This window comes from Betta splendens, chromosome 15 (assembly GCF_900634795.4).
Source record: "Betta splendens chromosome 15, fBetSpl5.4, whole genome shotgun sequence".
Taxonomy (NCBI): domain Eukaryota; kingdom Metazoa; phylum Chordata; class Actinopteri; order Anabantiformes; family Osphronemidae; genus Betta; species Betta splendens.
In genome coordinates, this window is record NC_040895.2 from 2,919,353 (window position 1) to 2,934,346 (window position 14,994).

General features: G+C 37.4%; 1 protein-coding gene across 2 annotated transcripts in view; it reads right to left on the reverse strand.

Annotated features, from left to right (window-relative positions):
* Window positions 1-1,566: 1,566 nt before the first annotated feature.
* ttc27 (tetratricopeptide repeat domain 27) overlaps window positions 1,567-14,994 on the reverse strand; it is a 60,396-nt gene continuing 46,968 nt past the window's right edge. For both annotated transcript variants that reach the window (XM_041074053.2, XM_029175847.3), the window contains 8 exons: window positions 6,242-6,469; window positions 5,764-5,862; window positions 5,621-5,673; window positions 5,050-5,215; window positions 3,360-3,557; window positions 3,049-3,160; window positions 2,281-2,378; window positions 1,567-1,871 (listed from right to left, as the gene is read on the reverse strand). In XM_041074053.2, the coding sequence (XP_040929987.1) occupies window positions 1,746-1,871; window positions 2,281-2,378; window positions 3,049-3,160; window positions 3,360-3,557; window positions 5,050-5,215; window positions 5,621-5,673; window positions 5,764-5,862; window positions 6,242-6,469 (1,080 nt within the window). In that variant the 3' untranslated portion in view covers window positions 1,567-1,745. The remainder of the gene's footprint in view (window positions 1,872-2,280; window positions 2,379-3,048; window positions 3,161-3,359; window positions 3,558-5,049; window positions 5,216-5,620; window positions 5,674-5,763; window positions 5,863-6,241; window positions 6,470-14,994) is intronic.

Consider the following 14,994-nt stretch of genomic DNA (forward strand, 5'->3'; position numbering starts at 1 on the left):
AACAACAAAATAATTTTAATGCTAAAACCCAGGTTAATTCATGACTGTAATGGAAAAATTTTGCCTTTGTGCTATTTCTTATCCAACACAGTGGTCATGTGCTGGTTAGGTGCAATACTGAACATTCTTACACAAACAACTAATCTCTTGTGCCCTGTCGTACATCAAGTCTAAACATCTGATGTTCCATTTGACTGACTAATAATTTATGATATATGTTTGTTTTTTACACCCGGTCTCTGGCTCCTTCCTATCTGACTCCCCACCAGACCCAAGGCTGTAAAACCCAATGCATCTTGTCTTGGAAGCTTGGTGTTCCTTCCTTTGGATAACAAGACATGACGATGCAGAAGTGAGAAAGCAAACATTCTCACTCACAGTGAGATAAGGTGGCACAAAAAATTCCATTGCTGCAGAGAGACATTCCACCAGAGCCAGAGAAAAGGGTTAAAAGGCAGAAGCAACTTGAGGATCGTAGGCTCTTTGCATAACACCTTCATGGTGTGTGCGCTGATCTCCTCAGCTGGTTTTTGGTTTGTTGATGTGCACGATCATCATCCATGCTTTTTATTTGCTTTCCCCATTATTTTTATTTTCTTTATTATTTCAATAAATCGCACAAAAAGGACAACTCTCTCATCTGCCTCTTTATGGAAAATTTCCACCACAATGACTAATGCATTAATTGTTATCTGTGTATACTCCTACCGTCTAGATAGTGACGAAACAATTCATTATGTAATACTATTTCAACCATTGCAGCATGATCAGAACTACATCTGAAGCTTTGATAATCACATAATTTGATTTATGTAATTGTTTTGTCCTTCACATTGATTTGAATGATAGATTTATTGTAAAATATTATTTTGTTACGGTGTGGTGTAACTTTGAGCTTGATGAAAAGAGGAAAGTATAGTTTAGTCCAAATTTAGAAATATTTTAAATAAGATAGTTTGATTAAGTGATAGGTGGACCTTCCCCCCAGTCCTGATGTTCTCACGTTCACTCTACACACACATACACATGTTCATTCACTTTTATTTTATCTGTTCATTCATTGCTAGTTGTTGCATGTTTACTGTTCATTATTTTATTATGTTTCTCATCTGAATATATTCATAGACATTTGTTCATATATCCCCTGGCATAAGTGTAATAAAATCTTAAAATGATCTGTTTGTGTAATCTTAAAAAGACCTGTTTGTGTTCATCGTTCTTCAGACAATGACAAAGGTCACTGACACTGCGACAAGAGCTCATGCCATTAGAGACTGATTTTGTTTTACCAAAGAAAATTGTGATTATTATTTATCATAATTATTAACTCCTTGAATTGACATTTGTCAACTGGTGTTTGACTAGATCAATAAAAGCGTGGCTTTAGCTTTAAAACTAACCTTGTGCTGCTATTTTGAAAAATATAGAAGTTTCTGCATTAATACTCAATTATTAAATTGAATCCACTCAGCATGGTGGAAAACATGAACACTGTTGGTCAGATTCTTCCTGTCATCATTAGGAGAAAATATAAACACTATTTTTGAGAAAACAAAAACAGTCAAATTTTGTATTTTTATCCTTTTAATTTTTTTGTGATGCTTTAGTCATCATCCAGTTTCCATCAAAGTATAGTAAATTAAAGTATGAAAATATTGTGAATGGAGTCCTTTGTCTTGACATTTGAGAACACACTATGACTGAACAATGCATTTCCACATCTCAGGATGCGTCTATGCTCATGATCACGGCAACTGATCCTTCAGCTTTGCACTTAACTCCTGCAACTCTGTGACGATCTGATCCAGAGAAGCAACACTATCCTGCAGCTCATTGTGGATCTGACCCGTGGCAACGTCTGTGTGCAGTTGCTGGAGGACAGAGGAAAATACATGAGGATGAGTGATTGACATTTATTAGATAAGACTTTGGTAATCCAATGATGTGTAAATTCTTTCTTTTGCAGCAGCAACAGAAAATTGAACAAAAACAACAGACAGAAATAGGAGATAAAAAGAGTATTAACTGTGAAAAAAAAACATAACAGATAATAATTAAAATCAGGTAAATATTGCTTTCTGCTTGAATCACCATGTCAGCTGTGTCAGTATGATGTCAAACCTACTGTATATTTAGCCTTGCTGTAGTTTATTCTTACAGTTAATTTCAGCCAACAAATTTGTCCAGTAACAAATGCTGCTCCTTTTGTATCCTTGCATTTGAGGCATGTGAACAGTTGGAAAGTCAAAGGTGGTATCACACTTTGAATGATAACTGTACCTTAGCTTTGGTGGCCAGGCTTCGGAGGCTAAGGCGGGTGGACGAGAGCATCTGAAGAGCCTCTTTTGGAGGCTTCCTCTTACTGCAACTGATGGTCACTGAGACAGAAATCAAGACAAGAACTTTTAGCGGCTAAGGTTGGTTGCTAATATATATTTTTAAATCATGGATTTGAAATGTGTATCTCTTTCTGTTTTTACCTTTAGATGCTCTGACTGAAGCACTAAGTAGAGCAAGGCACAATTGAAACAAATACAAACAGCATGCTTGTATTTGTGTTTCTGTTACTGATCCTGGATAAGCTTTAGCATATATGTCTGTGTGCCCAGCCCAGTGAGCTTTTGAAAAATAACCATGCTCTCATTGTTAACAAATATTTTATGCTGATCCAAAACAATGTTGCTGTTCAAATAATATTTACAGAGTGCATATTGGGTACATACATTGGGTGATGTGCTTCCTGTGTTGACTATTAACTAGAAAATTTCTGTGTGGATTAATCTGCTAAAATCCAGTAAGATCTGTGCAGTGTTTATGAACAAACCAGCCCAAAGCTATTTTTACACTCATTGGTGAAGAGATTTCATGCTGTAGAACCCTCTGTTTCATTTGATGGTTTTGGTGGGGTTGTATCAAATCAATGGTCTCTGTCTGGGCTCACCTCCAAGCAAAAAGTGGAGACACTGCCCCCTTATGGCACCACTGTTGCTAAATGCTTGAGTTATACGTAACGAAGGCTTTGTTTGTGGATGATGGCTGTGTGTTCACCTTCTCCCATATTGATGGCTCCTTTCATCATTTCCTTTAAGACGATAGGATCCTTCTCCCAGCCACCCAATTGAACCTGACAGCGATGGGCCTTGGACAAGAACTGGAGAGCCTGAAACATACCCAGAGAACCACCAGTATTGTTCTGGCTGACACATGCACCTCACACAAAAACGGTTTTGTCCCATATCTACAGTAGCTTCCTACCATGTACAAACTTACAATGTTTGTGATCAAATCAGAAATATAGCATTACACGTAAAAGCTGTACCAAACCTCCCTCCAACAGTGGTGCTGGTTGTGACACTTACCTTCTCATTGTCCTCTGGGTTGGAGCTGTGACCATCCCCATACAGCAGTGCATACTGCCGCCATATCTCGGCATCAGTGCTGTGGCGGGACGTAACGCGACCCAGGAGCTCCTTCAGCTTAGCCTGAAGGGTTCCTGCCTGTTGACCCTGGCTGTCAGTCAGGTTCTCCACAACTGCTCTGACCAAGATCTGAAGAATCTACCCAAATAGAAAGAAGAAAACAACAAAAAGAAACAATGTTATTGGTAATGCAGTCTTACACCCAATTATATACATACTTATATAATAGCTATACAACAAACTTTCCAGTTTTCTTTTACTAATGTTCTTTATGTTTTCTCTATAAATCCATTAATTCATTTCTAATGGTATTAGCATTTGTAACAGAACAACTGATTACCATCTCAGACATTTGAGTATCAGTGATATGCGGTGTGTGTGTGTGTCTCAGCAAATATCAATAAACACATTAGGAAGGTTGTACAAAGTCATGGTGTAAGCATTATATTGGTGACAATATAACAGAAACAGAACACATAATGTATTAGCCCATTTGTGACCGCATGTCACTGTTGAGTAATGACATGTAATACTATATTTTTTGTGCACTGTTGTATTCTCTGTGGATATAAGACACGTCAGTGACCCTGTGCTCAACAAAACAAATCTTCAAACTCCCGAATTTCTGAAAGAAACAGGTTTTGAGAAATACACAACTGGGGATAGGTGAAAAAACACATACTGTTTATAACACACTAATAGTAATAATAATAAAATGAGAAAAGGTAACAAAAACGGTCCGTTTAAAAAATATTTGATTTGATATTAAGTATGAGGCTGCAAAGGCTCACGGGGCGCTAGTCAATGTTCTAAGGTCTGTAGAAATTACCCTTATTTCATACCCTAATTACAATGCTAAAAATTGTCAGGATCAGTGTGAAGAGATTTCACATCTTATTATAATCCCACCGATTAAAACACTGGCCCAACAGCTGAATTAATAAGCATTTGGCCTGTTAATCTTGTTTTTACCAGACACAACAATGTACCCAGCCTCCGCTCATATAGCTATTACCTTAACCTCAGTCTCTGCACCGACACTTAATTTAACTTACACAAAAAGGTACAACAGAGAAAACTACAGAAAATCAAACAAGCCCACAAAAAAGTCACCCTGAAGTCAGGGCAGGATGGAGTTGTCTAGAAACTGGTGTTGCTTGAGAGTGACACTGACAAGGTGAGCTGGTGAATTAATAAGGAATGTGAAATTCTAGTGAACCATGTTCAATCACAGGTGACTCTTCCAATTTAAAAACGCTCCATTGTGGAGTGGAGTTTTCCTGACTTTATGACACTTCGCCAACAACTATAAAATGAAAAAAAAAAAAAAAAAAAGATATACCAAACAGAAACATGTGAAATGTATAAAATAAGAAACATCCCATACAGGGTGGCAGTGACTCAAGAGGTAGAGCTGTTGGCCACCAACTATAGGGAGGTTCGTTCGATTCCTGGCTACCCTGGGTTATGTGACAAAGTGTCCTTGGGCAAGACACTACCTAGGTTGCTCAAGTCTTTCTATGAAGTGTTAGAAAAAAGATGTTGGGTCCCAAAGCACACGTGGCTCACGCTGCATAATGCCCACTGGCCAAATGTTTTGCTACTGGAAAACCTAACTAAAACTCTTTACCTGGATGTCTTTGTAGTTCTCCCTCAGGTCCATCAGACGGTGGTAGGCTTTAATAGTTTCAACAAAGTCCCCAGTATCAGTGCTCACAGCGATGAAGTTCTCCCAGATCTGCCAATGTTCGTAGTTACACTTCAGGGCTTCCTGCAGAGAACGCAACGCTTTGTGTCTGCCAACAATAGGCAGATACAGACATTAGACCAAGAATGTGCCAGTATTTCCTACCAATATTTGCTGAAGGTACTGCCCATTACTGATGCCACACTTGCAAGCACATCTTTGTTTGCATGTATGGCAAACACAGATGTGTTTGCATGTATGGCAAGTTTAGTCAGTACATTCTGTGATCAAACTATTTCAGTTAGGAAACCCATAAACCTAATATTACCTATAATCTTAAAACCAAGTCTTATTCCTTATTATAAGCCTTATTAAAGGTCATCCTCATCCCCAAATGTGCATGTTCCACTTTATATCAAATCATGCCAATATATTGGAATATCATGAGCTACCCACACACCGGTTTTTCTCCCAAGCAAACAAGTTCTTCTTTTTAGTATATACATATACTCACTTCTTATTGAGTCGGATGTAAGCAGTAGAGAGGTTGTTCCACGCTTCTGCATTCTGAGGAATAACACAGGAAAAAAAGTGGAAGAACATTTTATGAAAGAGTTGTAAACAATAATATTTTTCTTCTTGTGATTGGCTACTTACATCTGGCTCCAGAGCCACACACCTCTGGAAAGCCTTGGCTGCTCCCTCATAACCCTGCAGGGCAATGTAGGCACATCCGAGGGAAAACCAAAGACCAAGCTGTGCAAACACACAGACACACTGAACATAGCCCTTACAAAGATTCATTTAAAATGTTGTCAAATCATCGTCTTTGAGATGAGACGGGGAAGGGAGTTTCAGTTTTAACGTTTACATTATGGCAGAATATACCATAAATATAACAAGATGTAGTAACAGTACTGCATATGATATTTTCTCCTGTTTTAAATAAACTGGCTTGATTTGACTGTAGATAAAATAAATATCACAACAAATATCTGCTGCAGCCAACCTATATCTTTGTGCCTTCAAAAGTGACTTCATTGTCAATGTCAATGCACAGAAATCAAACTAAAATTCAATAGACAGTCTAGTTTACTGTAACCACCGCAGGCATACAGTAGTGTTTTATTTGTACCTGCAAAGTGTTAATCTTGAGCGACTGTTCAAAGCAGTCAATGCACTGCTGGAACTCCTTGTTGTGGAGATGCAGCAGGCCTTTGGAACGCATGGCTCTGGAGCTGCGCCTGCCTGATACCTCCCACGCCTGGTCATAGTACTGATGATCCTTTAGAATATCTCCCAGCAGGCAGTACAGACTTGGTGTCGCCGTCTTCTTTAACTCTCTACGTACTATCTCCTCAGCCTGACAAAACAGGATAGTACAGAAGAGCAAAAGGAAGGTGGGGGAAATTAACAGCATGTATTAGATATAGATATAGCGCTATCACAAAAAAGGGAGTGACAGAACCTGTTCACATACACTCAAGAAAAATATAACTGTAACGCTCGTTTTTACTCCCATTTTTTATTACATGAACTCTACATACACAAAGTAACCATATTTCTCAAATATTTTTTCTATCAATCTATGATAGGGAGCACTTATCCTATGTTGAGATAATCGATCCCACCTCACAGGCGTGCCATATAATGATGTTGATTAGACAGCATGATTATTGCATAGGTGTGCCTTAGACTGGCAACAATAAAGCTCAACAAATGGGAGCAAAAACAGTGTACAGTGTAAACAAGTGTTGCATTTATATTTTTGTTCAGTACAGTATATGATCTTGTATCTCCAAGTAATACATGCTACTGGTGAAGTAAGGCTCACAAGACTCATCCGTTTCCCCTTAATTTACCAGTTTGGTAACAGGCTATCCCTGAAACATCATTCTGCAATAAAAGCTCATACTCTAAAGTTACTCTTAAAACACAGGTATAATGCTCATTCTTTTTTTAATAGATGTCCCATGCTTCCTTGAAACATTGAGCAGTACAGTATGTTATGACTTCCTCACATCCAAATACTACAGCAGCAACAGACAAAACAGGATAGAATACAATGGACAGCAGTATTGACTGTACAAGAAAAATAAAAAGCTAACGTTAAATGAAAACTTCAAATCTAAACTAAAGTAAACTTTAAAAAGTTTGGAAGTAACTATTGTGCATATCTACAGCATGGCATACAGCATATTTATGGGTGGCAGATTGATGATTGACGGTTGATGAGGTTATTGCACATCTTCACTTACACACATATATTGCAAGTATATTGCACATTGAAATTTTGATTCTTTTTATGGCGTTTATAGAACTAAGTCACTAGCTGAATTGGAATCAGCTGAATCACTATAGTACTGTACCTTGAGTGTGAAGTATCCCTGGAATACGCACTGTTTATGCCAGCAAATTGCCCACCTAAACAAACAGTGAAGGGAGACTTTGGCAGACTACATTGGATGTAGCGTATGGGAGATGTATGAACAAAAGCAAGGCAAGCTAACAAATGCCACAGCTACTGTAAGCGGTTAGCTACAAACTGCAGACCGATTAGTGTTGGAAGATGTCTGTCTGAGGAATGTTAAAAGCATTGCAACGAATGATGGCACCTGTGCATTCTTGCTGTGATGATGCGTCTCGAGGGAGGCTCACGAGTAAAACTGTTGCTCTCAGATTTTAATCTGCGTTATATTATTTATTAATGCGTTAAACACGATTAATCGCAGAAAACTCGTGCAGTTAATGTGATTAAGCATTTTATTTGTTGCCCAGCACTAAAAAGAACATAAACATATAAACAGTATTTTATAAAGTATTGGCTCATTTTGAATTTGATGTAGAACAGGAAGGTGTTTATATTGGAATCCAGGTTAACTGTTGGGTCTCTGGGTTTTCTACTTCTGCTTTAAAGTTGTTCTTTTGTTTGGAAGTTACAAAATTATTGTTGATGTTTTCTTTACAAGTCTTTAAGGTTCTATGACTACGGTATGGATCTAGTTGTAATGTGTATAACTACAACTGTTTCTGGCTCAGTCCTGCTAAACTGCTTGCTCCTTCTCCCAGGCAAGCGTAGGCTTGTAGTGATGTCTTGTGTGTGGATTACTTTTCCACTTTCATCTAAGTTATTAGCATTTTCTCTCCGGTAGCGACTAACTGACATGTTATTTGTTGTGTAATCTTGAATTTTTTTTTACTGGAGATCATCAGTGTGATAAACCATCTCAAAAGTTTACTGGCATGCTGCCATAGAGTGGATCACAATTACAGTACATCTAAGATTGCTTAAATTGCTGCCTAAAGACCTTAAACCCTTGGATGCACAGCGTAACAATATCTACACTCAAAAATTACGTGTTTTTGCAATAACTGTATTGTTATTCTTCAACATCTTCAACACGAAAAGTTGTAATATCTTTATATTCCAGGTATTCCGCATAAAACATGTTTTTGACATGAGGTCATTTGCATTTTTTTTTTCATTAATTTTAGGAAATTGCAGTTTTTGTATCACTAGCCCCCTTTTCCCACAAGTTAGTGTAATGGAAAAATTGTCTTTTTCTTATTCACCCTGCCAGGGAAAGGGACATCTGCCAAACTTCACCAAGTTTCAATGGGGGTTGACCAAAAACCAAAACCATCATGGGTAGTATGTGTGGGTAGTATGTATGGGTAGAATGAAGGGACACTCAGATTCCTCCATATTTTCTTTGCAGAGAAATTATCATTCATTCCTTCTCCAACACATCCTGGTGTATTATTTATCATGAGCTCACACACTTAATTGTATGATCCAGAGTGCAGCCAAGACAAGTTAGGTCACAGCAAGTTGACAGCATGCGACCGCAGAGCAGCTAATAGGAGCTGTGTGCAGTAGACAGCTAGTGGTCTGCACCACATGCTGATGTAAACAACAGAATATCCCTGTGCTGAATTTCACCACTGCTGAGTTTGTTTGGATGAAGTTGCGGATTCTACTGCTAACAACACACCATCAGTTTGGGGCTACATGTGGACAGAGGAACTAGCTTTAGGATACTGAGAAGAAACAGGAAACACAGCAGGGATAGAATGGTGGAATGAGCACTGAGTAAGTAATATATTATTCTTTTAGCTTGCGCTGTGAAGTCTGAGTAAAATTACGAGCTGCTGCTTGTACAATACAGTGAATGCTTAATTGTTTTTCGAATTTTTATTTAGTTATAGTTCTTGCATCTGCGTCTAACTAGTCCCTCATACTTTCAGCTATAGAAACCATTCAACTATCAAAACGTGCAGCTTTTTAAGATGGGCTATTATTTTTTTATCATTCATGTTTCATATTTTTATTTTTATTTATTAAACTTTTTACTATTACTATTTTAACAATTTTTTTCTCAATGAAATTAATGGAAACAACTTTTCAAATCCTCTTCAGCTTTGTTTTCTTTCAGCTTTAACTACTTCCGCATACTTTAAGCTACAAACACCATTGAACTACAAAATAATCAATGCAATTTGTGGCTCCTACTATGTTAAGATGTTTTAGAAAATGTTTGGGTGTTATCGTATGTCTGTAGTTTGATTATTTTAATTAGTTTTTTTTTGAAAATCAATGCTTTCACCAGACTTAACATTTTGCTTTAGATGAAGCAGACTTACTGACACACCAAGTAATATATTGATTTATATTTATGCATAGTAGTGCAATTGTTTTTGCCTTTTGACACCTTGTGTCTGTGAATAAGGGGAGCTACAACATGTGTCTGCATCCTCATGTTTAGCACACAGCTAACGTTACGGGTGAAGGTTAGTTCTTTGTACCTGTGGAAAGTTAGCTAACTTAACCATAACTGTTTCTCAACTGGCTTTCTAGTTGGTGCCAAGAAATTGATAAAAGTAAAACATTGAGAGAACAGTAGGCCATGTGCAGAAGTTAGGCATTGTTTATACCAAGTCATTAAAGGTGGATTACTACTACAGATGCTAACTGAGTGTTGATGCTAACGGCTACGGAAGAGACAGTGTTGCAAGGAGCTGTCTGAGTCTGAGTCTCTCCAGCATTTGTCCTGTTCGAATCGTGTGATATATGGTACTGAGGTAATTCACTCAGCTCACATTTTAGCTGCTAGTGTCATGTTAGCCACTAGCGCGATGGTAGCGCAGCGTTAGCAGCTAGCGCTAGCCTCCACATGATGTTCAGTACAACTTGGGTTTGGCTGCGAGAGAAACACAGCTGACTCTCACAACTTACTAATTACTACAGAGCCTGTCGTGTGTATGTCGTAGCTCAAGTAGACCTGTGAATTTGGTTTATGGCAAGTTCTATCTGAGTCTAGCATGTATGTTGTTGCTGTCTTCTCGTAAGTGTTGCTTATCTAGTCATCTAACTGTAAATATAATGTCAAGCATCCCAGCTACCGAAAGGCAAGGAGGTTGCTTCTCAAACTGACACAAACGCTGTGGACATGCAATTGTGCTTTTAGGGTGTATTGAGCTTTTTTACTTTAGTCTGGCATGAGAACATGACCATTATAAGCTGTTCTGATAGAAACCAATGTAAAAGCACTAAAACATAATTTTGAAGCCTTTCAGGCCATTAAAAGACTAGTTTAAACCACGGCAATTGCAACTGTGCTTTTAGGGTGTATTGATCTTTTTTACTTTAGTCTGGCATCAGAACATGACCATTATAAGCCGTAATGTTAGAAACCAATGCAGATACACTAAAACATCGTTTTGGAGCTTTTGAAGCCGTGAAAACACTAGTTTAAACCACAGCAATTGCAACTTTGCTTTTAGGGTGTCCTGAGCTGTTTGACAGTATCCTGGCAACAAGAGTTGTTGCTGACCTCAAGAGCAAAGGTATGTACATTTAACAGCAGTGTAATAATTTGTTGGCCAATAGGGAGTTTTATTGACATTTTAGCTTCACATTTGAGTAGTTGTAGTTGAAGTATTCAGAATCTGATCTATATTATTGTCTATATATTTACTCTTTAAATAACTTATTTTCATTTTGTAGTCTTTTTATGGGTAATTTGTAATTTGTAATTCTAGTGTTATGGTGCAGATTATGTGGAAAAGCTGATGGAGCCCATATTCAATAAAGTCCTGCTGGACGCAGGTCGTTACTGTATATGGAGGACCTTATTAACATCTCTGTCCATGGCAAGATTTAACAAACCAGCACTATAAAAGCTAAGTTGAAAACGTGTTTGCTCCAAACACTATTACAACTGATCTAACTACCTCTATATATTGTTTACATTTGTGAAGGTTGTGAGATACATAGGAAATACTGGACCTTTCATTAATCTACTATTCTATTATCGATAACATCTAGAGTGGTGACAAAGAAAACAGCTGCATCCTCCATCTGTACAGCAGCTGCACTGCTTCCGATGTCTTCCAAAACGTGATGAAGACAACAAAGATCCTCAAATCTCCCCAGCCAACTGCCCATGACTGTACCTGTTCCACTCAAGAAACTATGCTTTCAACATAACTATGTATCCCACCCATTTATTTTGTGGTCTGTACATTGAACTGTAAAGGTAACTTATCCAGCATTATAGTGCTGGTGCATTGGTTGACAATAAGGTTGGCCCCATAGACTTCAATGGAAATGTTTCGCTGACTACTTGCGAGAGTCACAGAGGATTGGCATTTTTAAATCGCAACCGTGGCCACAATTTCCACTCCTCAAACATAAAACTCACACCAGTTTTACACTGAACCCTTTGGATTCATAAAGTGAAGTTATTTTTGTAATAACTAAACGGTTTTGCTGTAACAAGCCTATCAAGCAGAGGTGTAAATCAGCTTCACTGCAAATATTGAGTTGACCTTGTGGAGGTTCCTGCCTTTGAGAGTTTAGATAAATTACTTTTTTAATCAGAAGGCTCTTCAGCTTTGTCCTTTACCTATAGATACAATAATGACAGGTTAGATAGGATACTTCACTAACTATACAGCTAATTCCTATGCTAATCTGTAGGTGGGAATATATGTGTCTCATACACAACCCGAGATATTTCTGTGCATGTGAAGAAACAGGAAGAGATTATGTCTTTTCGGGTGCTCCCTTAGAGTGCAAACCCTTTTATTTGTCACACATCCAACGTGTGACTGCGCCCTGAGAGTCACTCACACACACTCTCTTCCCATGCAGCAAATAAAACAAGAACACATTACAAACATATGTAAACAAAAAGGCTAAATTAATTTCACAAAAGTTATACCATTACTTAAATCCTAAATTTTACTATAACACTACAAACACAGGAACGGTTACTTTACGCATAAGCCTTAGCGGCTCAGGGAGGGGAATAATCCCCCTGAGCCCCTACAATGTTTTAAAAATAATAATAAAATGCTTATTGAATGCTCATTGAAGACAAAACAAATGTTAAAATTACTAAGCATTTCTTTCCATATGGAGGAAGCTCCATAACTACATCGTCTTTTAGCTATTATATTCTGTAGCTCAATGGCTTAAATTCTTCACTCTGGAATGGGGGATCTGGGTTCGATTCCCGTCTGAATCATGTTTATGCAATCACATAATATAAATATATGTATTTCCTAGATAAATTGAGTTATATGCTTAAGGTATTACTAATGTTCAGCTATATTATAGATGAAGACATTTTAGAAAGTTTCTCCAGTAGTATTTATACTGCCCCTCCAAGCAGTGCTTTGAGAAGCTGGTTTGGCTGAGTGGCTAAAGAGCAGGACTCTGACGCAGGAGATCCTGGTTTGAAATCTGACTAGGACAAGTCTTTTATACATTACATCATACATATACAACATTATATAATTTTTATTGAAATCAAACTGCTGTTTTATTTGTGCACATTCGGCTCTGCAACTTTTTCTTTGCAGATCTGATCAGCTATACATTCAACTCATCTGGTAGTTTCAGTAATGTTTCAACTGATTAATTACAAATAGTTTTATAATACTATATTACAATATTAGAATTACAATATTTTACAGTATAATAAAAACCCACACTCCCTCCCTCAAAATATTTAGACAATAAAAGCAGCAGTTTTCAGTGAATTTTCAGCTTTTCTATTGGTGTGTATTGCGTGAGCTAAAGTGCGTCATGCCACAGTTAGAGTAGGAGAGCATGTTTTTTTTTTAAACAGAACATTTTGAAATTGCGACTGTAGCCACAATCTTTGAAAAAAAAATATGTTTGAGGACCAAACACAAATTTCACCTCGTTCTGATTTTCCCATACAACTGCATGGTTAGAAATTAGCATTCACACAATTACCTCCAGAAGACTATCAATCTAAAGACTATTTCATACAGGGTAGTTTGTTCGTTCACAGATTCGTTCTGAGCAACTTACCTTGTAGTGTGCTTATTATATTGCACACGGGCACTTAAAAGTCATCACACTTATATACTGACATCTTAAATCAATCATACGCCCCTCTTATTCAAGACATTACTAGATCATCTATCTCTATATTTGGTATATTTATAAGTTATAACAGTTATATTTATCTAGACTCAAAACCAACAAGACACATCTGACTGATTGATGCATGATTGTGTTAAAATATTCACATAGTTTGCATTTTCTACATTGCAACAACATCCAGGCCTGAAACAGTCCTTTTGGACTGATTGGAACAAGAGTTAAGTTAGGCCAATTAACTGACTGTACAGTTAATTCCTATGCTTAACTATAGGTGTTTGTCTTGTTCACCTGTGGAATTTAAGATTGGTATGTGCAGGTAAACAGACAAGAGAGACAGCCTCTCTTAGTAGAAAGCTCCATTAGTAGAAAGCAAATGCCTGTTATTTACACTCCCAACAAATCACTGCTCGTTGATCGTCACTCCCACACACAATCCCCTCACTCACGGTGTGCCACAAAAAAAACCCAAAAAGAACACATTACAACCATAAATGAACAAAAGGCTAAATTAATTTCACCAAAAGTTAGACCATTTTTAACCCTAACTTTAACTATAACACTACAAACACAAGAACGGTTGTGTTACCCATAAGCCTTAGCGGCTCAGGGCGGGACTAACCGCTGTGGGCCACTACAATATGTTAAAATTGAAATTGCAATGATTAATGCATGATTTTGTATTAAAATTTTCTCATTTGCTTAGGTTTACCCTTTTGGGGCTGTTGCAACTTTCAAGTCTTGGTTTAAACCAATACATTTGTTAAATTCACGTGCTTGCACATTTTGTTTTGCAGATCCAATCAGCTGCATTCAACAATATATGCAAATGTAAAGCACAATGCATTGTAGATGATGCACCATAACAGGAACTGCTGTTAATAGGACTGACCCTTGCAATAAATACTGAACAATTTTTGGATTAGGCTCTTCCTGTTTAAATAGGAAACTATTTATGTGTTTAATTACAATATGTTGAAGTACGTCAACATTGTCAATGTTTATTTATTTTAATTACAGATTGCTTGTCCACTTTGATATTTTCCTTATACAGTAGAAAAAGGAGTAATGCATGATTTCGTATTAAACTATGCACATTCAGCTTCAATTTATACTTTCTAGACTGTAGCAACATTCAATAAAATACTGTAGGTGTTCGTTAGTTGTGCTTAACTATTGGTGAAATCATCCATGTCTTTTTTGCTCCAAAAACTAAAAATTAGTTTGTGCTGGCAAAGAGACATGAAACAATTAGACCTCCTTGGGTGTGCTCTTAGCAGAAAGCAAACCCCATTTATTTTTCACACACCCAACACATCACTGCCCACTGAGGGTCACTCCCACACACACTCACCTATCTCATGGTGTACCACACAAAAAAACCCCAATACAACCATAAATGAACAAGATGCTAAATTAATTTCACCAAAGTTATAACATTTTTTTTAATCTTAACTTTAACTATATTA